At 45.4% G+C, this 25238-nt stretch overlaps 1 protein-coding gene across 1 annotated transcript in view; it reads left to right on the top strand.

Annotated features, from left to right (window-relative positions):
• The window catches only part of SNTB2 (syntrophin beta 2), a 43620-nt gene extending 19741 nt beyond the window's left edge, over positions 1–23879 (top strand). The window contains exons 4-7 of the mRNA XM_068261394.1: positions 5231–5373; positions 8333–8529; positions 12098–12279; positions 21282–23879. Of these exons, the coding sequence (XP_068117495.1) occupies positions 5231–5373; positions 8333–8529; positions 12098–12279; positions 21282–21374 (615 nt within the window). The 3' untranslated portion in view covers positions 21375–23879. The remainder of the gene's footprint in view (positions 1–5230; positions 5374–8332; positions 8530–12097; positions 12280–21281) is intronic.
• The last annotated feature ends 1359 nt before the right edge of the window (positions 23880–25238 follow it).

Here is a 25238-nt window from a genome sequence, read left to right as displayed (position 1 = left end):
CCTTGCTGGTGGTTTTAAAAGGCATTTTAACAAGTTTGAGAGAACACCGGAGAAAAAGTTAATTGCATATGGGCACTGAAATGAGAGGGACATGGAGGCTGCCATATTAATTTATTTTTAATCAATCGTTTTATTTATGCATCAGTAGTATAGGAATCACAAGCATGCGGCTTATCCAGTCAAACATCTGATCTTCTGCATGCTTGTTCAGGGTTTATGGCTAAAAGTATTAGTGGCAAAGGATCAGCAGGACAGCCAGGCAATGTGCATGGTTTAATAGGAAACCAATATGGCAATCTCCATATTCCTCTCACTTCAAGTGTCCTTTAAACGTGACACAGCTTAGATTTTGCTACACTGGCATGGTAGCGTGCGCCCGCCAAGATTCCCTGTCTAATGACCTCTGAGTTCCATGCACTGTTCAGGAGTCAATCACAGTGAGCACATTAAGGCTCTGGTCCATAAGGGGCCAAAGCCACACGACACCAAAGAGGTTACGATTCAATATTGTTGCTGTCAGTGACCTTGGCTTTTCTTCACCCAGTTTAATATCTCCAGCACGGGTGAGTCTGCTAAAGCCTAAAAGATCAGCAGGACTGCCAGGCAACTGGCATTGTTTAAAAGGAAATAAATATGGCAGCTTGCATATCCCTCTCACTTCAGTTGCCCTTTAAAGAGACTCTGTAACAAAAAAAAGTCCCCTGGGTGGTACTCACCTCGGTAGGGGGCAGGGTCCCAATGAGGCCTCCCCCTCTGCTGTAGCTGCAGGCAGTCCAGCGCTGGCTCCCCCAAAGTGTCCTGGAATCCACCCCTGACAAGCGCTGACTTATTTGCCTTTCCTGGCTCCAGCGGGGGCACTTTTGCGGCAAACCGTACGGAGATAGGTGGAATTGCCCAATCTCTGTCGGGTCCGCTCTACTACGCAGGCGCAGGAGACTTGTGCCTGCGCAGTAGAGCGGGCCGACAGAAATCGGCTATTTCTACCTATCTCTGAGCGGATACTGCGCTGGAGCCGGGGAGGTAAATATTTACATGCCCGCTGTTCGGAGGGGCACAGCAATACCGCCATGGGACACAGGAGGACGGGGGAAGCCTCAATAGGATCCGGAGGCTTCCTCCGCCAGAGGTGAGTACCCCCCCCCCCCCCCCCAAGGGAGCTTTTTGTAATTACAGAGTTTCTTTAACCAGTACACTATCCAGTCACTTTGGACAATTAGTGCTGGTTTATGCTAAATATTGACTGGATACACTTTTAATTAAAAATAAAACAAACAATAACTAATCTAATATCTAAAGACCAAGTAGGCTTTATGCCACATAGGCAAGCAGGAGATAGCATTATAAGACTAATCCACCTAATACATCATGCTCAAACTAGCCTCCAACCCTCACTACTTTTATCTTTAGATATAACAAAAGCGTTTGACTCGGTGTCATGGGCATTCTTGACGAAAACCCTATGTAGATGGGGCTCTGGCGATCGATTGTTAAAGAGGAGCTGTCAGCCATACTATCTCAGGGGGAAAAAAACAAATGTATAAGTAGATAAATACTTGCTCTACTTACATAACACATGTATTGCACTGTCCACGTTATTGACTCCTGTGAATTTTATAAAGGAAAAGTAGAGAATCCTATTCTAGACAGTTTCCATATTTACTGTGGCTATTTTGAAGCCAGTCCTGATGTAATATCCGCCCTTAGTCTCCTGCCTGATTGTGTATGCATTGCCCGCCCTTCACTATAGAAAGTGCAGTCTCAGCATGAGAAATATTGGCGAATCAGAGAGGAACAGAGGTGTGGGAGGGGAAAACAGGAGGGAAAGAGGCTTCAGCCAATCAGACTGCATTAGTTAAGTCTGAGGGGAAGTAGAGAAGCAAAAAAAGACAACCCAGCATGCCCTGCAACTTCTCTTTTGTGTACCAAATGTTCTGTGTACCAAATAAGAGTCAGGTAAACTGGGGAATGATCATTTATCAACAAGAAAAGTAATAGTGATTTTAACTTTTGGATTGCCTGGTTAGCATCCTTATTACTTGTTTACCAGATAAAAATAAAGAATTGATTTTATGGCCGACAGTTACTCTTTAACCTGGATCTAAGTCTTATATGCCTCCCCTTCTGCTTTTTGCTAGATATAATGGTTTCAAGTCTTCCACTTTCCCGATTACTAGAGGGACCCGTCAAGGATGCCCACTATCTCCATTCTTGTTTGCCCTCATCATAGAGCCTTAGCAATAATGATACGTAATTCCCCAGATATTTGTGGTATACACCTTGGTGGGAAAATGCATCATGTTGGCCTCTTCGTGGACAACCTTATTGTCTGCCTCACACGCCCCACTAAATCCCTTTCTGCATTGACTAGCTTCTTAGATCAGTATGGCCGCATGTCTGGTCTCATGATTAACGCAACCAAGTCCAAAGCACTAAACCTAAACCTTCCCTTCTGCCTGATGCAGGCTCTTCAAGACACATTTGAATTCCACTGGGAGCACCACAAACTTCCCTATTTGGGAATCAACCTCACAAATTCCTACGAGACCTTATTCCAACATAACTCCCCATCCCTTATCAAAGAACTTACTTAGAATGTTGGAAAAGATATTCCATTTCATGGTTTGGGAAGATGGCGGCAACAAAAATGACTTTCTTACCCAAACTACTCTGTTTTTGGAGTCCTCCTAATCTCAATACCTACTGCGACCTTGCCTCTTTTACAGAGAAAGGTAAACAAATTCATATGGTTTCCTAGGAGGCCCAGAGTCAATAAAAGATACTTATATCATCTGAAAACAGACGGTGGTTTGGAAGTCCCACATCTTTACCACTATTACCAAACTGTTTAAATTTCACAACTAACTTGTTGGCATGCAGAAAATGGTAGGCTTAGAAAACCAATTAATATCAACACTGACGGTAAATAATTTACTATGGATCTCGCCTCAATCACGGAAATCGATCACTAATCCTATAATAAGACACTCTTTCAAAGTGTGGGATGAATGCAAATGCTGAGCCAGGTTGCTCTCTCCACATAGACCACTATGATCCTTCATAGGACACACTAACTTCCCTGCCGCCCTCGATAACTTGAAGGCATACCATTGGTGGATTAACAAGAAGCTTACTAGAGTTAGAAATTTATCCTCAGCCTCAGGACTCTATTCCCAAACAACTCCCACTCCAAGAATCATTCCATCACTTGCAGATTGCCCACTTTGTCAAACAGCATCTCTCAAACACTGACTCTCCCCTTTCCAGAACCGCTTTTGAAACCATCTGTGCAACAGACCCCTTATCTCCAGGCATCATCTCTCTAATCTATAAGGAACTTACCCTTAACCGCAGCACCTTAAAGAGGAACTCCAGTGAAAATAATGCAGTAAAAAAAAGTGCTTCATTTTTTACAATAATTATGTATAAATGATTTAGTCAGTGTTTGCACATTGTAAAATCTTTCCGCTCCCAGATTCACATTCTGACATGTATTACATGGTGACATTTTTACTGTGGACAGGTTATGTAGCTGTTTTGGCTGTTAGAGACAGCTGTAAACAGCTAATTCCTGTCTGACCATTGTTACATTGTGGCAGTTTGCCCAAAGTACCGCGGTACTCAGAGCTTCTTGTGGGAGGGGTTTCAGCACAAAATCAGTCATACAGCGCCCCCTGATGGTCTGTTTGTGAAAATCATTATATTTCTCATGTAAAAGGGGGTATCAGCTACTGATTGGGATAAAGTTCAATTCTAGGTTGGAGTTTCTCTTTAAAACCATCATACATATATAACTGGGAGATGGAACTAAACCTCTCGATTGATCGAGGTGATCTTTTAGCCATTTGGGGAAATATACCCACAACCTCAATTAATGCTGATATGCTTGAAATCAATTACAAAGTTCTCTACAGTTGGTACCCAGTACCTTCCAGATTAGCCAAATTTGATACAACTAGATCACCATACTGCTTCAGAGGTTGCTCCTCCCCGGGCACACACACGGTCATGTCTAGTGGTCATGTAAAGTAGGTCGTAGACTGTGGATGAGGGTTTGTACATGGATCTCATCATTGCTATTTGTCGATGTTCCCAGAGATCCAGCCCATGCTCTCCTAAGTCTCCCTTATGCTGGGGTATCACACGCACAAAATTCTCTCAACAATTATATCTTTATAGCCACTAAACTTACCAAAGCAGCAGCCTGGAACTCAAGGGTCCTCTCATTAAATCAAAAATAAACTTGGGCGCATTCTATTCTTCAAAAAACTAAGAGCAAAAGGACAAGATGGATAGGTTCGATAAAATTTGGCAACCTCTTCTTGAATATCTTTATGGGCCAGAATATAGTAGATGGGTTAAGGACACCTGATAACTGATAAACTGCCACATTATTTTACTAGCAACTCATGGCTCTTGACCTTGCTAGGGACCACTCCACATCCTCCACTTACCTTACTTTTCTCTCCTTCTTTTTATTCTTTCCCTTTCTGTTTCCTACCTTTGATTTTCTCAACATCTAGAATGAGCCGCTCGCATACTTCAGAATATGCTCATGGACTAAGACATGTACTCCATTTACACATTAACCAGTAAGCTACCATATATTCAAACTTTCCGAATTTACCCCATATCCCCCCCCCCCCCCCCCTTACTATATGAGCGACAACTCAGAACTCTCTAACTACGCTGGTGTTTGGATAACTTTAGCCCCCACTAACATATGGCACAGGGGACTTGGTCTCGCCCAGCCTTTTAGGTTTATGAGCGGGCGGAATCTATAACGCCCCCCCCCCCCCCCCCCCCCCCCGGACGCAATACATTTTTGTGTACACCCGAATATTCTCCCCGAGACTTGTGACCCAGCACTTGCCTAGATTTGTATGTTCTACACCTTGTTAGTGTGGGTTTGAATTAACTTTCCCATATCAGTAGCAGTTAATGTTATACATTTTTTTTATTCAAACTTCATTGATGTACCATTAGCCTACATAGATGTATGTACACAGGCAAAAACTTGTGATCTGTATTCTTCAAAAACTTCCTGTTTTTTATATGCTGTGTATTTCTTTATACTTTAATAAAAATGAGTGAAACACAAAAATGAAACAAACTATTCCTTGAACTGTTTTTGGAAGCATATCCAAAGACTGGTGCCTAAAACTATATGTATGTATGCATTCGAATAGAGGCAGCCAGCATGGCCTCTAGTGACACTCTGTGGTGTATTTAGGTATCGCAGGATGATGGACGGGCAACTTGGCATCCTATGCTGGCAGTTGTATCACAGAAAGACTTTCTGCTCTTTGATGCGATGCCAAAGACACGAGAAGATTGGGCTCACCCAAAACAGAAGCTGCCACTTGTATCCACCAGGTGAGTGGTTCTGGTGCAAAGGGCACCTATTTGTAGCAGAGATTTGGAAATCTAGTCAGTGTTTGCTCATTGTAAAATCATTTTTTTTCTCCCTTATTCACATTCTGAAATGTATCCCAGGTGGGGACATCTTTAGTTCTGCCAGGTGATCTGTGCAGAATGTTTGTTCTGAGAGCTCTAAAGCCAGTATGAAATATACGTGGTCTCCCTGAATTCTCTGGGAGGAAAGCACAGGATGTTAATGTCTGCTTCCATGAATCAGGAAATACACACTGCAGATTTATTTTAGGGTATGTTTCAGCTGTAACAAAGAAATGTTTGTTCTGTAAAGGTTATTATGCTGTTGCGTATCTTTTAGAGCAGAGAGGAAGTTCTGAGTTCAGGTCCGCTTTAAGGAGGGATTCAGTACTGCTGGCCCCACACTTGCAGACTCTACAGACGATATCGGTGCATCTTAAAGAATTTAACGCAAGTGCAAACTGCTGCTTCCCCTGTTCTCTTGCATCCCCCTCCATTACTCTGTAACCGAGCCTCCGAAGCTACTCCCTGGTCAGAAGGGTCAGTGAAGACGTTGCCTGGCGACGCGCGTCCTTGAACGCGGGAGCGGAATGGCTATAAATGGCGGAATGGCTATGCACGCCACGTCACAACTACGTAATGCGCATGCACAGAGTGCTCGGGGCATGTGATCAGGGACGCAGTCTTCACTGACTCTCTCAGCCAGGGAGTAGCTTTCGGAGGGTTGGTACAGAATAACTGAGGGCGGCGGAGGAGAATTGGGGAGGGGGGGGGGGCGGTGAGAGCCCACTACATATGCCTGCTTACACAATTCCCCCCCCCCCCCCCCTTTTTACATTTTCTTTTGGGCTAAGCCAGTATTCATTAAGTGACTGACTGGTTATGGGACGCAGCTGAACCCCAAGTCTGCTGCTTTCCCTGACACCTTTTCTGTCACATTCCAGCCTCCATATCCCTCTCACTCACAGGTTCCCTTTAATTTTGAAGTTTATACAAAAGACAAAGTTCAAACAATTATATTTTTTTGTTTTGTTTCTTTCAAGAGGCTATAAAATAGGATATATAACAATAAGGAACCATGGGGCGCTCCTTGTAACTAACGGATGCTCCAGTGAACCCGCCCTAAACCCCGGCAGGCAGCCGATTGGGCCAATTAAAGTGCTGAGATCACGTCCTAGAAAGCCACGGATCCTCCCGGTGCTCCCCCGGAGTGGAACGGCCGGTAGTTAAAGGGAGCCCGCGTAAGTTACCAGCGCACGCTGCACTGCACTATCACAGCATAGTGTGCACCGAGCTCGCGCTCCTCTTATTAAAGGGAACCTAAACTGAGAGGGATATGGATGTTTCCTTTTAAACAATACCAGTTGCCTGGCAGTCCTGCTGATCTCTTTGGCTGCAGTAGTGGCTGAATCGCACACCTGAAACAAGCATGCAGCTAATCCAGTCAGACTTCAGTCAGAGCACCTGATCTGCATGCTTGTTCAGGGGTTGTGGCTAACTGTATTAGACACACAGGATCAGCAGGAGAGTCAGGCAACTGGTATAATTTTAAAGGAAAAATCCATATCCTTCTCAGTTTAAGGTCCTTTTAAGCTGCGCTGCTTGATGAATCAACCCCCATGTCCGTTTTATAGTTCAAAAATACAAACCACATTTTTTTGGTCATTCTAAAGGTGGCCACACACACGATACAATAAATTTTACAGCAATTCGCACCTGTAGTCCTTTAGCTAACGATTCGTCACCTCTGCAGACGGAGCTTTGCAAAATGTGTACTTGGCAATATGCTTGGACTCTGAAGGGAGCTGGTACTTGATGCCTTGCCGCTGCCATCCCCCACTTGACTTTTATGTGTACTTTAGTCGCTACGGCGGCTACTCTCATTGTCGAACTTACCTTTACCAATATTAACCTCAGGAGATTAACGCAGCTGTATACAATGCATCTCTGAATAAGATATATGTACGCACTCTCTATATTGTATATCTCCAACATTTTGCTTGTTTGTTCTAACCTTTCCTTCGAAAATTTAATAAAATCGTTTGAAAGCTAAATTTTACAGCAATTCGATAAAATCAATCAAATCTCCCGATTAAAAATCGAAAGCTTTTTTTTCATTCAACTGAAAAATCCAATTGAATTTCTCGTTTTCTTCGAGTTTTTATCAATCTGGAATGCCAGATATTTTTCATCAATCTTTCTAAAGATTGTATGGTGTGTGTGTCAAGGTGGCCACACACGATACAATAAAATGATCCGATTTTACAGCAATTCGATAAACGATCAGATCTCCTGAAAAAATCGAAAGCTTTTTTTATTTTTTATTTATTTTTTCATTCGACTGAAAAATCTGATCGGATTTCCCGTATTCTTCGATTTTTATCGATCCGAAATGCCAGCTATTTTTCTTCAATCCTTCTAAAGATTGTATGGTGTGTGTTTGTCAATTTATTAATATACACACCGTAGCAATTTTGTCAGTTTCCAATCATTTTTATCATAATTGGGGAAGAATTGAATGTGTGTGTTACATTGGTCATATTTTTGAAATGTTACAATCAGTCAGAAAAATCGATTTAAATTCTTAAATTAAACAGATATTTAAAAATTGTGTGGTGTGTGACTACCTTAAGACAGGATCATAGTTAAACTACATCAACAGAAAAAACCGGTTGGGAAAACCTAAAGCAGCTTATGGTAAATATGAACTTGGGTTAAAGCTGTTGGCCAGTTGTATTTGCAGAATGTATGCCATTTACCTTATTATTAATAATAGGGTACACAATGTGTATTATTTTAATGGCGTTCTGATTTCAGGACACGTGTAAAAATAACTCCTAATAAAGCAATATTGTTCTCTGTAAGGTGTCTCTCCAGTAACAGCATTGTGTTTGGCTTGTGTGTGCCTGAGGTCTGACTGGCCTTCATATTCTCACTCTAGGTTGGTGCACTCAGGTCCTGGTCACAATTCCCCCTCTCTGGAGCCTCATCTAACATTTGCCACTCGCACAGGATGTCCTCAGGGTATCGACATACGTGTCTTCCGTGTAGAGAATCAGAGAGACCTCTCGGCGTGGACCCGGGCGCTGGTCCAGGGATGCCATGCTGCAGCAGAGCTCACACGGGAGGTGACCATCAGTAAGTAATTCTTGTATCTGGAGATTGTATTATTCCTTACATCCCTTTCAGATCCCTTCCATGGTGCTGTGCGGAGAATCCTTCCAGTGCTGCACAGAAGTCCCAGTAGTCTGTGTAAATGGCTACACTCCTATACTAAATGCATGTGCCACATACAGATGTACCAGCAGTGTGATGTGCATATGGACAGACTAGCACAGGGGTAGGGAACCTAGGGCTCGGGAAACAGATGGGGCTCTTTTGATGGCTACATGTGGCCCACAGACAAATCAGTAGGGGTTGATTCCTTAAGCTACACTGCTCAAGCAGCACAGCTTAGTGTGGTAGCACGAGTAAAATTTCAAAGTAGTGCATGCTACAGCTGTAGCATGCACTATTTACTCGAGCAAAACTAACGGCCGCTACATTTCTCTGAATCTGGTCAGGTCCAGTGACTTTGTAGGACAAGATCCCCGCACTTTGGCCCAACAGGCTGCCTGTCACTTGACAGGCAGCCTATAGGGCCAAAGTGCGGGGATCTCTTCCTACAAAGTGAATCGACCCCCAAGTCAGCTAGCTAATTGTACAAGCTGTTAGGCCTGGTGCACACCAAAAAACGCTAGCAGATCCGCAAAATGCTAGCAGATTTTGAAACGCTTTTTCTTCATTTTCTGTAGCGTTTCAGCTAGCATTTTGCGGTTTTGTGAAGCGTTTTTGGTGTAGTAGATTTCATGTATTGTTACAGTAAAGCTGTTACTGAACAGCTACTGTAACAAAAAACGCCTGGCAAACCGCTCTGAAGTGCCGTTTTTCAGAGCTGTTTGCGTTTTTCCTATACTTAACATTGAGGCAGAAACGCATCCGCAATCCAAAATCTGCAGCAGCCCGGGAGTATGCGTTTCTGCAAAACGCCTCCCGCTCTGGTGTGCACCAGCCCATTGAAATACATTACCCTAGCGGATCCGCACCTGCAAGTGGTTTGCAAAACGCAGCAGAACCGCTCTGGTGTGCACTAGGCCTTAGTTGGTATTTCTCCTGTCTGGCTCTTTGGGAAATTGCTGATGTTGCTGAAACCCAAGAGAAGCTGAAGATGTCTGACACTTCCGCTGCCCAGAGGATCAACTGTATACACATCACCATGGCAACAGGAACATATGGTATGGCTCTCACGGAAATACATTTTAAAATGTGGCGTATATGGCTCTCTCAGCCAAAAAGGTTCCTGACCCCTGGACTAGCAGATACCCACCTCTTTTCCTGTACACAGGGTTACCAGCAGTCTGTTATATACATGGGAGTTCTGACATATACACATCTCATGTGTTGCACAGACATATTGGTGATCTGATGTGTTTAAGGATGCACTGACACATACCTCTCTCATGTGCCACATACCTGCAGTCTGTGTACACCAGTGCGCTTATGCATATATTTCCTGTGTCATTCACACATACCTTTTATATGTTCCACACACCTGTACCAACAGTCTGAAGTGCACACTAATGTATACTGATGTATTTGCACATTTCCTGTTGTCCAGTGATGCACACAAGGAACAGTGGTCTGTGTGCCCAGGCCTGCATAATCACACACAGGGCTTTGTATTAAGAGGAGGCGGAGCACATTGGGGTACCTGGTGTCGGAGTTGGAGTCGGTGGTTTCACAAACTGAGGAGTCGGAATCTGATGATTTTTGTACCAAATCCACAGCCCTGGTAACTTTTTTTTTTTTTTTTTTTTTTTTTTTTTTGACTAACGAGTCTGTCGAAGAGTAGAAGTCGAAGCCATTTTGGGTCGGAGCTGGAGTAGGTGGTTTCATAAACTGATGATTTTTGTACCGACTCCACAGACCTGGTTAACTTACCCATGTTGCTGCCTCTCTCTGTGGCAATCTACCATCCTGACTTCCAGCTGTGAAGACGGATGTGATGGAAAGATGGGAGTGCGGCGTACATTGCAGTTGCAAGAGGCGGAGACATGGGTATGTTGACCCTTATGCCGCAGCCCGCTCCTCCTGTACATGTCAGGCCGGTTGTGCAGTTTTGTCCTCGCTGATCCCCACTCATGACGTGTTTCTGGCTCGCTGTACTAGTAGAAAAACAAAAAGCTGCCTGTCTCTACTGAAAATTTCAAATGAAAATTTTTAGAGTCAAGACGTATTTAAAGGACAACTGAACTGAGAGGGATATGGAGGCTGCCATATTTATTTCCTGCATCTATAGTGTCTGAATCAAACACCTGCAATAAGCATGCGGCAAATGCAGTCAAACTTAAAGTGAACCCGAGGTAGGTTCTAAGAATCCAATTCGCATACAGAGGCTGGTTCTGCATACAATGACCGGCCTCTGTTGCTATACTGTTTCCCCCAGTCTCCCCCCTGCGCTCTGCAGTCCCCCATAAATAAATTGCTGTGCTGGCGACATGCAGCGTGTCACCAGCCCTCTGTTTACATGTGCAGTGTCAGTCTGCCACTCCCCCGCCTCCTCCGTAGTGCTGGTCCCTGCCCGTGTCCCTTTCCTCCAATCAGCGGGGAGGGGGGGGGAGGAATGTGGGCGGGGATTGGCGCTATGGAGGAGGCTGGGGAGCAGCAGACTGACATTTCACATGTAAACAGCCGTCGCCAGCACGCCGATTGATTTATGAGGCATAGCCGAGCGCGGGGGGAGACTGGGGAGAACAGTATAGCAACAGAGGCTGGGCATCATATGCAGAACCAGCCTCTGTATGCTAATTGAATTCTTAGAACCCACCTCGGGTTCTTTTTAAAGGGAACCTAAACTGAGAAGGCTATGGATTTCTCCTGCTGATCCTGTGTCTCTAATACTTTCAGCCACAGCCCCTGAACAAGCATGCAGATCAGGTGCTCTGACTGAAGTCAGACTGGATTAGCTGCATGCTTGTTTCAGGGCTGTGATTCAGCCACTATTGCAGCTAAAGAGATCAGCAGGACTGCCAGGCAACTGGTATTGTTTAAAAGAAAACTTCTATATCCCTCTCAGTTTAGGTTCCCTTTAAAGGACAACTGTAGTGAAAGGCATATGGAGGCTGCCATATTGATTTCCTTTTAAGCAATACCAGTTGCCTGGCAGCCCAGCTGCTCTATTTGGCTGTAGATGTGTCTCTGAATCACACCAGAAACAAGCATGCAGCTAATCTTGTCAGATTTGACAAAAATGTCAAACGCCTGATCTCCTGCATGCTTGTTCAGGGTCTTTGGTTAAAGTATTAGAGGCAGCAGCGCTGCCAGGTAACTGGTATTGGTTAAAAGAAAATAAATATGGCAGCCTCCATATACCTCTCACTACAGTTGTCCTTTAAATCAAACACCTGCTGCATGCTTGTTCGGGGTCTTTGGCCAAAAGTATCAAGGCAGAGGATCAGCAGGGCAGCCAGGACATCTGCATTGTTTAAAAGGAAATAAAGGTGGCAGCCTCCATATCCCTCTCACTTCAGGTGGGCTGTAATGAATTCAGGTTGCTGTATGATTTCCCTTCCACTTGTGGTTCCATAAGTAACAAGTCTCTGTTTATGATATGAAGCTTTACTAATACATAATGTTGTGGTGTAACCTGCCTCTTGTCTGTTCATAGATTGCATCCTGCGGGAGGAAGCCGTCTGTCTCTCCATCCACTATGACTCTGGGTTTACTCTGTGCCGGGGAGGTCCCTCTGGTCCCGTCATTCACAGGTATCCATTTGAAAAGCTGAGGATGTCGGCTGATGATGGAAGCAAACATCTGTACCTGGATTTCGGGGGTCCGGAGGGAGAGCTGGTGAGTTTTGGGGATCTGTGCTTTGCACTGTCAGTCTGTTATTCCTAAACAATGCTCTTCTTAAAGTGTACCAGAGATCACGAATTACAAAGTGTTTTTTGTTTTTTACTTACCTGGGGCTTCCTCCAGCCCCATAAGCATGGATGAGTCCCTCGCCATCCTCCCGCGGTCCTCAGTTTAGCAGTAATCAGCTCCCGTGGTCAGCCCAGTGACGTCAGCCGGGGTCTTTTGCGCATGCAAGTAAACCCCGGCTGACTCAGACTGGAGCTGACTGAGCCAGTTACCAGGGCCGATTACCGCTGAACGGAGGGCAACGGGAGAATGGCGAGGGGCTCATCCATGCTTATGGGGCTGGAGGAATCCTCGGGTAAGTAAGAAACTTGTAATTCGTAATCTCTGGGTCACTTTAATTACTAACTTCAACTAATTCCCACTCTGGCATGTAACCTGCTTTTCCTAATGTAGAATTGAGTCCTTATACCTAACAACATAAATCCCCCTTCCTGACATCTAAGCTCCCTAATGTACAGTACCTCCTACCCCTAAAGGTTAAATCCAACATGCTCCGACCGCCAACCACATCAGATACAAGTAATGCCAGCTTGCATGCAGCCTGAAATTGGGTCCAGCAAATGCATGCCCCCCTCCCTTTTTTATGATTGGCTCAATTTCAAGCGGCATAAAATTTGCATAGAAGCCAGAAGTATTTGTATCCTATTGACCCTAGCTGATGGTTCGATGGAAACTTCTCAGAGTGATCGCCATCATTTGCAGACACTGGTAGCAATGCCCACAGAGGAGCTAAAATGCACCATACCTTTATATTAGGTTAGAAGTTATGGTCACATGATCAGATGATCCATAGACTGCAACCTATCCCACTGTCTCTCCCCCCTTCGGGCTACACAAGTGGCTATATCACAGGCTTTCAACAATTAATCCTCCTGTATGCTCACACGGGAATAGCCAGAGCCACGCCCACTGTTCTGGGGGAGTGTATAAAGTGTCCACTATCTGCTACCTGGATGTGGGTGGAGTTTACCTGCTCTGAGAAGAAGCTCTGGTTACTGAAATGTATATTGGGCCTTCCTAGAGGGCAGGGAAATGATGGTTCAGTCAGGAGCTGGATGAGGAAATAGATGGTCTATGAGATGCAAACAATTTCAGTTTGCATGCAGACTTAACACAGATTGTATTCATTGGAACTGGGGAAATCCAAATCTGCAAGAAAAGCATTTGGTTCGCAAAATTCTCAGCTGAAACCATTTCCATTAGATTTGCTTGTAAGCTGGAATAATTAACATGTCTATTCCTAGTCATGGCTTACGAATTGTAATGTTTTGTTACAGTGGGAGGAGAAGAGGTCATTTTGGTTACTGTTCCCCACTTTTTTGTAAACTGCAGCTCAAATGTTCATCCTACAGTGAGAGGTGGCAACACAAACCATCATAGACTGAATGTGGCTGGGTGTGTCCTGTTACACTTGAGCTCGGTTCCCGTTTTTAATAATAGGATGCGCTTTCTGCGTTAAGTGGAGGTGTAGAAAACGTAAAACGTAACAACATTGTCGCACTCCTCCTAGTGGCTGGACCGCACAATGCCTTCCAATCTGTTTCAGCACACAGACCATGCAATCTCATGGACTCAATCGGTGCGTGGAAATCGCTGGAATTAGGCTGCAGACAGACCAGAAGGAGGCGAGCAAACTATAACACAAAATACTAGGCTGCCACCATCTCTTTTTGATGGGAAGAGAAGCCCAATCTGCCTGATACTAATACCTGGAAATAAAACGGTTAAAACACACCCTGTTCTGACTAATAGCAATTCTCAGTAGCTAACCTTCAGAAGGCTAGGATTCTTTCCGTGTGTGGCTGAATAGTAAGGGTAGCCAAAAGATAAATTACTTTTAGAAGTCTTTTATTATAAATGCAATATAAGTAATATATACAGAAAATCATTAAAATCAACAATTATAGAGACAATAGTAGCACAGTATAAAAATAAAAGTAAGGGAAGAAATAAACGAATGCTTAGGTTCATAAGAAAATGACCTTTGAAGTCTGAGCACATGGAACAATCCTTTGTTTCAGGGATGAGGGCGGGCATTACTGCACGTCTGATCGCAAATAACTTGGTTTAGTACCACACTGAGTGGGAAGTGTATTTGCCGAGGGGGTTCCTACTGGAGTAGGGCCCTCTGAATATGAGGGTTTTAACTGCACATTTGGAATTTTTATGCTCAAATAAGTGTCTTCTTGAATATTCCACGGAGAGATTCTCTTTTCTATTATATTTCTGTGCACTGAGTGGTAGGTACATCCAGGTATACATTGTACCTGTATGGGATATCTGGTGGTGGAAGAGCTATATGGTAGCAACTTGATGATTATCGCATAGCGCTGCTGACGTAACTGCTATACTTTGCTTGTGGTGTCAAGGATACGCCTTGCAGTGGCTGCTTTGTGACGATTGGAGTACAATACAGCTACCACTTTGGGGCACCTCTAATACAAAGACTGCTAATCCTTTGTTTCAGTTTAGGGAAATGGCCGCCAGCCACATGGTCCTCTGGCTAGCAACAGGCTGTCATAACAATGGAATTTGGAGGACTGGGGCAGGAGTCCCTGTCAAGGTCTTTTGAATGACCCACATTTTTTGGTGGTGTCTCAGGATCAGCCCAGGGGTTGGGCAGGGTGCGGTTAGTCTTCTGGGTGGGTTTCTTGTGGCCACCAAATATGACATTTTTTTCATATCTCCGCTTACGCTTCCCACACCCACATAACAACTACAGATTTATATTCCTCAGAATATGACAGTTCATATGACACCAAACGTGATGAGGGTCACATGTTCTGGCACGAAGCAGCTGCATACCTCGGGTTCTGGGAATGTCACCAATTTAATATTAAAATATTCACCAGATCCGGACCAGAAGAATGATATAATCTTCATAGCTGTCCTGGGCACGGTATTCCTCAGACACACTAAAATCATACAGAGCATTTATTTTCCCTCTGCCTCGGTGGAGGAGTTGAGGAGTCTGATCTCCTGCTGGGTTTATCCTGTCCTTACAGGAAGGCAGCAACACTTTGCTATTTGGGCTTACTGCTGGGAAGCCTTCACACCTAAGTGTCAGTCAGATACAAAAGGGACTTCATGAAAAGAGTACTGCTAGCAGCTGAGATGGCCATATTCCCAAACTAAGACGCCCAAGGCCGAAGTCTGCGAGGCCCTACACATCCAATTTTGATCTGGCACGTCAACGACAATCGGTGCAGAAAACCGATTGCAATTGCATTCTCTTTTCTCACGGCTCTTTCGTGACAGACATGGGTTTTTTTTTTTTTTCTTGAACCGAGCCTTACTGAACTGCACAGCATGACGTGTGGCTTGAACTGAAGACCTTTCACAAGGAACCGAGGCTGCATGTACAGTTCAGCAGCTAACCAGGGGACCTAGATCATATGGCTACTAACTTGAAATTTAAAGTGACACTGAAGCGGAAAAAACTTATGATACAATGAATTGTATGTGTAGTACAGATAAGGAATAGAACATTAGTAGCAAAGAAATTGGTCTCATATTTTTATTTTTCAGTTACAGCAGGTTTTTTTTCTTTTTGTTTTTTATAGCATTGTGTCATATTTGCAGTTTGCTCTGTCTTATAGTTTTAAAATACAGAGTGTGGATTACATAGCTAATGATCCTTTGAACTTCTCTTCTCACTGAACCTTATCTGCAGCTGTCTGTCTCTGTTTCTTTGTGTAATTCTGCAGAAATCAGAGACCAATTAGGCCGTGGAGCTCTGAGAAGTTTTTTTTGCATAGATAACTGAAGTTACTTAACTCTTCCTGTACTGGAAACAATATGACTTGTTCCTTTGCTATTAAAGCGGAATGAAACCCAGCATTTCTTCTTTGCTCTAAAAGATTTACAGCATATTCTGTACAACCAGCATTTTTCTTTTTTTTTTTTTTTTTTTTTTTTTGCTAGAACAGCAACAGCATTCAAAGCGGATCTGGAGGTGTGTTTAGCTTCTAAGGGCAGCAATGGCTGATTTGCATATTCAGCAGTGATGCACTGTGGGCGAGATCTCGGAGCTCACTCCAACCTGAATTATCGCAATTCTTTGTTTTAAAGGACAACTGAAGAGAGAGGTATACGGAGGCTGCCATGTTTATTTCCTTTTAAGCAATACCAGTTGCCTGGCTATCCTGCTGACCCTCTGCCTCTAATACTTTCAGCCATGGACCCTGAACAAGAATGCAGCAGATCAGGTGTTTCTGACATTGTCAGATCTGATAGATTAGCTGCATGCTTGTTTCTGGTGTGATTCAGACACTACTGCAGCCAAATAGACCAGCAGGGCTGCCAGGCAACTGGTATTGTTTAAAAGGAAATAAACATGGCAGCCTCCATAGTCTTCTCACTTCAGTTTCCCTTAAAGCAAACTTTTGTTTTCCATAGCATTTTACTAAGGGGGGCTTTTAGGACCAATGTAGCCCCTTACATAATGAGTTCTGGTTCACCATGAGCTTGCTGGTTAGTCTGTACCTCTGGGTGTTTCAAGCCCTATTCTCTGCCGCACCCCCGCCTCCTCCATAGCGCCGGTTTCCTGCCTGCGTCCCTTCTTTACCCGCTGAAAGGAGGGAAGGGATACTGGCGGGGAGTGGCGCTATAGAGGAGGCGGGGGAGCGGTGAGACTGACACTTCCAAAGGTAAACAGCCGGCTGCGTGTCGCTAGCTTGGCGTTTGATTTACGAGGGGCAAGCAGAATGCGGGGGGGGGGGGGGGGGCAGCAGTATAACAATAGAGTCGGGGCAGTATATGCAGACCCAGCCTCTGTGTGCTGATAGCGTTCTTAGAACCCACCCGGGTTCTCTTTAACAAAGTCAGACAATCAGAAAGCATTTCTGCTTATGTTGACATGAACATGAATAAAGCAGTTATAAACAAAATGCAAAGTCAGCTCTCAGAGAAAAAAAAAGTGTACTTTGGGAATGTATAATTCCTAAATGAATAAGAATACCGTATATACTCGCATACAAGCCGAATTTTTGACCCCCAAAAAGGGGGTCAAAAGTTGGGGGGTCGGCTTGTATGCGAGTCTTCCCTGGTGGTATAGTGGTTAGTGGTGGGTGTTCCGCGCCCCGCTCCCCCCCCCCTCCCCGCTCCCCCCGCTGCTATTACCTGCAGGCAGCGGCCGCTTCCTAATCCGCGTTCCTCTTCTGAAACTTTGCAGCGTGTATCACAGCAGCGCGCCCGGCGCTGCTGCTGTGACGATGCAGAGTGCAGGAAAGAGCGGTTCCCTTGGTAACGGCGATACAGATCGCCGCTATAGGGAGCCGCGCTCTTTCCTGCACTCTGCATCGTCACAGCAGCAGCGCCGGGCGCGCTGCTGTCATACACGCTGCAAAGTTACAGAAGGGGAACGCGGATTAGGAAGCGGCCGCTGCCTGCAGGTAATAGCAGCGGGGGGAGCGGGGGGTGGGGGCGGGAGTACTACCTACCTATGCTGGGCACTATACTGGCTAAACTGGGCACTATACTGGCTAAACTGGGCACTATACTAGCTAAACTGGGCACTATACTGGCTAAACTGGGCACTATACTGGTTAACCTGGGCACTATACTGGTTAACCTGGGCACTATACTGGCTAAACTGGGCACTATACTGGCTAAACTGGGCACTATACTAGCTAAACTGGGCACTATACTAGCTAAACTGGGCACTTTACTAGCCATACTGGGGCACTACACTGGCTAAACTGGGCACTATACTGGCTAAACTGGGCACTATACTAGCTAAACTGGGCACTATACTGGCTAAACTGGGCACTATACTAGCTAAACTGGGCACTTTACTAGCCATACTGGGGCACTACACTGGCTAAACTGGGCACTATACTGGCTAAACTGGGCACTATACTAGCTAAACTGGGCACTATATTAGCTAAACTGAGGCACTACCTACCCATACTGGGCACTATACTGGCTATACTGGGCACTTTACTAGCTATACTGGACACTACCTACCTATACTGGGCACTATACTAGCTATACTGGGACACACTGGGGGGCTGCACCAATCCAGCATTTCCTACCCCCGGCTTATATGGGGGTCAATCATTTTTCCCAGTTTTTTCAGGGAAAAGTTGGGGGGTCGGCTTATATGCGGGTCGGCTTATATGCGAGTATATACGGTACTTGTACACAAAAGCAAATATGATAATCGTATGGCATATAAAAAGTAGGAAAACATGGTTTTTATTGAATATTATGTCTGGGTTTTATACCGCTTTAATGTTCTGTTTCTTAGCTGTACTACACATACCATTCATTATTTCATAAGTTTATTTTCACTTCAGATTCCCTTTTAAAGATATTCTGTAACTAAACACAATCCCCTGGGGGGTACTCACCTCGGGTGGGGGGAAGCCTCCGGATCCGATCGAGGCTTCCCCCGTCCTCCTGTGTCCCATGGTGGTCTCGCTGTGCCCCTCTGAAAAGCGGGGATGTAAATATTTACCTTCCCGGCTCCAGCCCAGGCGCTGTATATCGGCTCTCCGCTCGGCGGATATAGCCAATCTCTGTTGGTTCACTCTACTGCGCAGGTGAAAGTCTCCTGCACCTGACAGAGATCGGCTATTTCCGAGCGGAGAGCTTCAACAGCTCCCCCAGGAATCCTGGCTGGGGTCAGTACCTATTCAGTAAGGAGTCCTTGGACAAGACTCCCTAACACTGCAGGGAGGCCCCTTGAGCACGCCCTTAGTGTCTGCAGCTCTTAAGAGCTTTGAATCCAACAACAGAAATGCTCTATACCAGGGGTGCCCACACTTTTTCGCCTCGCGAGCTACTTTAAAATTCGCCGAGGCCAGGAGATCTACCGATGTTTCAAATGCACCCATTCCCCCCCCCCCCCCCCCCGGAAATGTAGTTAGGTATAGGTCCCTTCAGTATAGGTTAGCCAGGTATAGGTCCCTTCAGTATAGGTTAGCCGGGTATAGGTCCCTTCAGTATAGGTTAGCTGGGTATAGGTCCCTTCAGTATAGGTTAGCCAGGTATAGGTCCCTTCAGTATAGGTTACCTGGGTATAGGTCCCTTCAGTATAGGTTACCTGGGTATAGGTCCCTTCAGTATAGGTTAGCCGGGTATAGGTCCCTTTAGTATAGGTTAGCCGGGTATAGGTCCCTTCAGTATAGGTTACCTGGGTATAGGTCCCTTCAGTATAGGTTAGCTGGGTATAGGTCCCTTCAGTATAGGTTAGCCAGGTATAGGTCCCTTCAGTATAGGTTAGCAGGGTATAGGTCCCTTCAGTATAGGTTAGCTGGGTATAGGTCCCTTCAGTATAGGTTAGCTGGGTATAGGTCCCTTCAGTATAGGTTAGCCAGGTATAGGTCCCTTCAGTATAGGTTAGCCAGGTATAGGTCCCTTCAGTATAGGTTAGCCAGGTATAGGTCCCTTCAGTATAGGTTAGCAGGGTATAGGTCCCTTCAGTATAGGTTAGCTGGGTGTAGGTCCCTTCAGTATAGGTTAGCTGGGTGTAGGTCCCTTCAGTATAGGTTAGCTGGGTATAGGTCCCTTCAGTATAGGTTAGCTGGGTATAGGTCCCTTCAGTATAGGTTAGCTGGGTATAGGTCCCTTCAGTATAGGTTAGCTGGGTATAGGTCCCTTCAGTATAGGTTAGCTGCGTATAGGTCCCTTCAGTATAGGTTAGCTGCGTATAGGTCCCTTCAGTATAGGTTAGCCGGGTATAGGTCCCTTCAGTATAGGTTAGCCAGGTATAGGTCCCTTCAGTATAGGTTAGCCAGGTATAGGTTCCTTCAGTATAGGTTAGCCAGGTATAGGTCCCTTCAGTATAGGTTAGCCAGGTATAGGTCCCTTCAGTATAGGTTAGCCAGGTATAGGTCCCTTCAGTATAGGTTACCTGGGTATAAGGCCGGTTTCTTCCTGCGGCGGCGTCCAGGTATTCACTCCCTCAGCCGAGGCTCCGGTGGGCAGCGTGAATGGAGTTGCTGTGCTCCCCTGAATGGCTGCGCGCCTCTCCTCCCCTGATTGGCTGCGCGCCTCTGCTCCCCTGATTGGCTGCGCGCCTCTGCTCCCCTGATTGGCTGTGCGCCTCTGCTCCCCTGATTGGCTGTGCGCCTCTGCTCCCCTGATTGGCTGTGCGCCTCTGCTCCCCTGATTGGCTGTGCGCCTCTGCTCCCCTGATTGGCTGTGCGCCTCTGCTCCCCTGATTGGCTGTGCGCCTCTGCTCCCCTGATTGGCTGTGCGCCTCTGCTCCCCTGATTGGCTGCGCGCCTCTGCTCCCCTGATTGGCTGCGCGCCTCTGCTCCCCTGATTGGCTGCGCGCCTCTGCTCCCCTGATTGGCCAGGCTCTCTCCTCCTTCGCGATCAGCGGGCAGCAGCAGAAACTGCGTTCTACAGCTGCTGGCTGCTAAATTCAATGGGACGCGGCCAAGAGGCCGCGATCTACTGATCAGGCGGTCGCGATCTACCGGTAGATCGCGATCGACCTATTGGGCACCCCTGCTCTATACAAATGTTAGGATTATTATAATTATTCAAGGTTTCACAGTTTATTTCATCCCCATCACAGACAGATACACAGACCAAGACAAAGGCCTGACAGCTGTTTCGCAAGCACAAGCGCTTGTTTCCTCAGAGACCCTGGCGTCTGTGGAAGCAAGCGTTTGTGCTTGCGAAACAGCTGTTGCCTTGGTGTGTGTGTATCTGTCTGGTGGGGATGAAATAAACTGTGAAACCTTTTTGCAACTCAGCTGGTGCCCGGATCTCTCTTTTCATGTAGATTCTCTGGCCAGAGGCACAGCGAGTGATCACTAAAAAAAAAAACCTCCAAGAGCCTGCCATTCCAGCATAGAGTGCCGGTCATCCTTTTCTTTATTGCATTATTCTAATTATACTACCACATGTTGGGGTGATGAAAACCACTAATGATCCTAACTTATACGACTTTCCTCTTCTGTTTTCTTTTCCAGGCTCTGAATCTCCACACGAGTCCAAAACCTGTTGTTTTCCTTTTACACACATTCCTCTCTGCTAAAGTCAGCCGGATGGGTCTGCTGGCCTGACCCTAGAGCGCCCCCCGCAGGACAGAAACACACTTTGGTATGATCAGTGCCTTCAGCGACAATCAGGAAGCAGAGGAGAGTCCTGTCCCATGCATGATCTGAGGAGGGACGCCACCTGATGCTGGCTTTGCCACGATCGCCAGGCTCTGCATTAGCAGCCGGACAAGAGCCATGCTAGAGACAATCAGGATTGGCCTTTAAGGATTCACTGTTGCTTTTTTTCTTTTCTTTTTGTCTGCTGTCTGTGAGAGCTTATTTTATACTTGCATGGTAAGGATTGGCGTAGCGACGGCCATCTTGTCTGCACACAGTAACAGAAGACCTAAAAACAGCCATGTTGTGTGCAGTGATGACCTCGCATCCTCCATCTTGTCCCTGCATGATAAGGACTGACATGGGAGCGGCCATCTTGTCTCAGAGATGCACACGGTAGCTCTCATGTTCTTTTCACTACAGGGGCTGCACAAGTTTCCTCTGGGAATATGAAGCCATATTTTATTACGACCAAAGTGCCTTTTATGTTATTATTGCCTTAAAGGAGTCCAGCTCATATCCCATATTTATAGAATATATACATATAGATATATCACCTTCCTATATAGACTTGTAAACATAGCAGCACAGTATCCTATCACAACCTTCCAGGATGTCAGACGTCACATGACTCTGCGGTGGCCATTTTGCTGAAGGATTACCACTATATAACCAAAGAAGACTTTTGCCGAGACTGCGAATTACGGTTAAACGCTTTGCTAAATGGGGGAATAGGTCCCGCCCATCAGTGATATATACACTCGTTTATTTGCACAGGGAACACATTTATCTGCCTCTCTTCACATTTAATCATATCCAAGAGCTGCAAAATATACAAACTCTGAAGTATACCTGTCACCTGCCGAAAAACGACCTGCCCTGTTGGCTGAATTGCCATCCTATGCAAGCTGTTGATGCAAAATTCCAATTTTATGGGGAAAAGGTCAAAATTAGACTTTCTTGTCTTAGACATTCGTTTGTAACCAGAGCACTTGTAAAGGGACTGAGAAATTCCTGAACCCTAACATGCCTCTAGAATATTAGCTCATTTTGAATGTATCTCATTTAATGTGAAATCCTGTTTCATAGGATGCTTGTCATTTCACCAAATGTTTCTAGCAGATTTCTGGAAGAAGTAGTAAGCCATTTAAAGAGAACCTGAGCCCAAGACAAAAATTATAGATACCGAAGAAGAGGTCAGTCGCTGGATGCTCAGGATTCCAGTGTCCTCCTGGAGACCACTGCTGCTGTCCGGGACCCCCTGGCTGATCGCAACCATGCACGAGCGTGGCTATATGGTGCCTGCGTGCAACGGCAATGCATGTGCTGTAGGCGCTGTACAGCCGTGCTTGTGCATAAAGAGGAGTGTGGACACCTAACATCTGACAAGCTCGTGTCAGATATAAAGAGTACGTCACACTCCAAAGATGAAATAAGAAATAGTATACGGAGGGTACTCACAAATGGAGGTTGCGATGGGGACAACCAACCACTGCAGACAGGAGGAGATCAACGAACCCAACTCCTCTCGGGGGTCTTGACCAGCTGGAAATGGTCGCACCTTTCAAGGAAAAAAGGGTCCAAGGGATTTGTAGACTGCTTCCAAGGGTATCCCCTACCCTGAGAAGGGGGGGGGGGGGGTATTAAATGCATAAACAGGATGAAAAGGCGCCCAAAGGATAATGTGTTAAAAACTATAAAATAAGGTTTGAGGTGCCTGTAAAAGGCACTCTATTTCTGGCTCTGAACATAGCGGGGTACTTGATTTGGCCTGAGGAAGTGGGCGGAGATCCACGAAACGCGTTGCCAGTGCTAATAAATATGATTCATTTTATATATGAATTTCTCTTCATTGAGGTAAGCCACCCTCAAACCTTATTCATTTTATAGATTTTAATTCATTGTATTATCCTTTGAGCACCTTTTCATCCTGTTTGTCTTGTCAGATATGCTCTAGTGCTCTGCGCAGCAAAGGTTGGAGCACGAGGACATGGGAAGCCTCTGCAGGATCTGTATCTAGCTAAGTATCCAGTATTTGTCTTTAGCTTTGCCTCAGGTACACTTTATAGAGGAACTTTTAGCCCAGTATTGTACTTCATCCCAATCAGTAGCTGATACTCCCTTTCCCATGAGAAATCTTTACCTTTTCTCAAACCGATCATCAGGGGGCGCTGTATGGCTGCTATTGTGGTGAAACCCCTCCCACAGTGTGATGTCAGGACCATGGCCATGACAAATTGCTGTCTGTAAACCTTGTTGCATTGTGGAAAATGACTACCGTTTCTAACTGCCAAGCAAGCATAATCACCTCCTGAGCATAGAACTCGGTAAACAAACATTCCGCAGAGATTATCTGGCAGGACGTTGCACTAATGATAAATGTCAGAATGTAAATCGGGGAGAGGAAAGATTTTTACAATGGCCAAACACTGACTAAATAATCTATAAGTAAATATTGTAAAATATAATCAATTTTATGAATTCCATTATTTTGACTACAGTTCCGCTTTAAGTTAGCAGGGAGGGGTGGAAGTTCTAGACCAGTGATGGCTAACCTTGGCACTCCAGCTGTGGTGGAACTACAAGTACCATGAGGCATTGCAATACTCTGACAGCTCTAAGCATAACTCAGGGAGTCAGAGGCATGATGGGATTTGTAGTTTTGTCACAGCTGGAGTGCCAAGGTTAGCCATCACTGTTCTAGACCATTACATTCACAGGTGGGGTGTTGCTGCTGATTGAGGGGTGAGTGTGTTATTTTGTGGCATTAGTTGGAGCTGAGATATCTTCCTGGGAGCTGGTCCATTGTTAGTGGATGGTGATATATGCCTATTATAGGTGGCTGAATGGTGACTGTAGAAGCAGATCTGATGGTATTTAGGGCGACCTTCACACTTATCCCTGCGATTTCCGGCTGCATTTTTGCACATTAATTTTGTATTTGCGATTCTGCATTTTGGGATTTTTCACGTTTTTATTTGAATTTTCACATTCTGTTTACTCCATGCATATCAATTAATCTAAATGAATTTGTATGTAATTAAGTTTGCATTCCAAATGCAAAAAATTGTATGCGAAAGTAAACATTTGCATGTACATGTATTGTGTGCGATTCGCATGTCCTGTGAAAAAACAAAACAAAACACATACAGGCCGATTTTTGGAGGCAGTCATATTTATTTCCTTTTAAACAATACCAGTTGCCTGGTTGTCCTACTGATTTTGTCTCTAATACTTTTAGCCATAGGCCCTGAACAAGCATGCAGCAGATCAGGTACTCTGACTCAGCTGACTGAATTAGCCTTATGCTTGTTCCAGGGTTTTGACTGACACTTCTTATGGCAGAAGATCAACAGGGCTGCCAGGCAACTGGGATTTCTTACAAGGTAGTAAATATGGCAGCCTCCATATCCCTCTCGCCTCGGGTTCCGTTTAAAGCAAGACTGTAATAAAGGGGTAAAATTTAACCACTTTACCCCCGCGCGTACGTATTTCTCCGCCCCTTTTTCCATCCTTTAAAAACCAGGGACGGAGAAACACGTACTTTCCGCGTTCCCGACGCTGCCCGCGCTCCCGCTCGTAAACACGCCGCCCGCCGCTAGTAAAACCGCCGCCGCCCGCTCGCCCAGAGATCAATGAACGGGAAAATCCATTCCCGTTCGTTGATCTAAGCCCCGCAATGATCAGCTGCTCTCCTATGGGCAGCGCGATCATTGTGAGAAAAAACTCACGTGTCCAGCCTCCTTATTCTTCCTCCAAGCTTCCGGAAGGAAGCTTGGAGGTCGCATTAAAACAAAAAGTTACTGTGGCCATCTTGTGGCCAAATAGTAA

This window comes from Hyperolius riggenbachi, chromosome 11, assembly GCF_040937935.1.
Source record: "Hyperolius riggenbachi isolate aHypRig1 chromosome 11, aHypRig1.pri, whole genome shotgun sequence".
Taxonomy (NCBI): domain Eukaryota; kingdom Metazoa; phylum Chordata; class Amphibia; order Anura; family Hyperoliidae; genus Hyperolius; species Hyperolius riggenbachi.
Note: the sequence above shows the minus strand (reverse complement) of the source record. Positions and strands in the feature narration are given on the sequence as shown.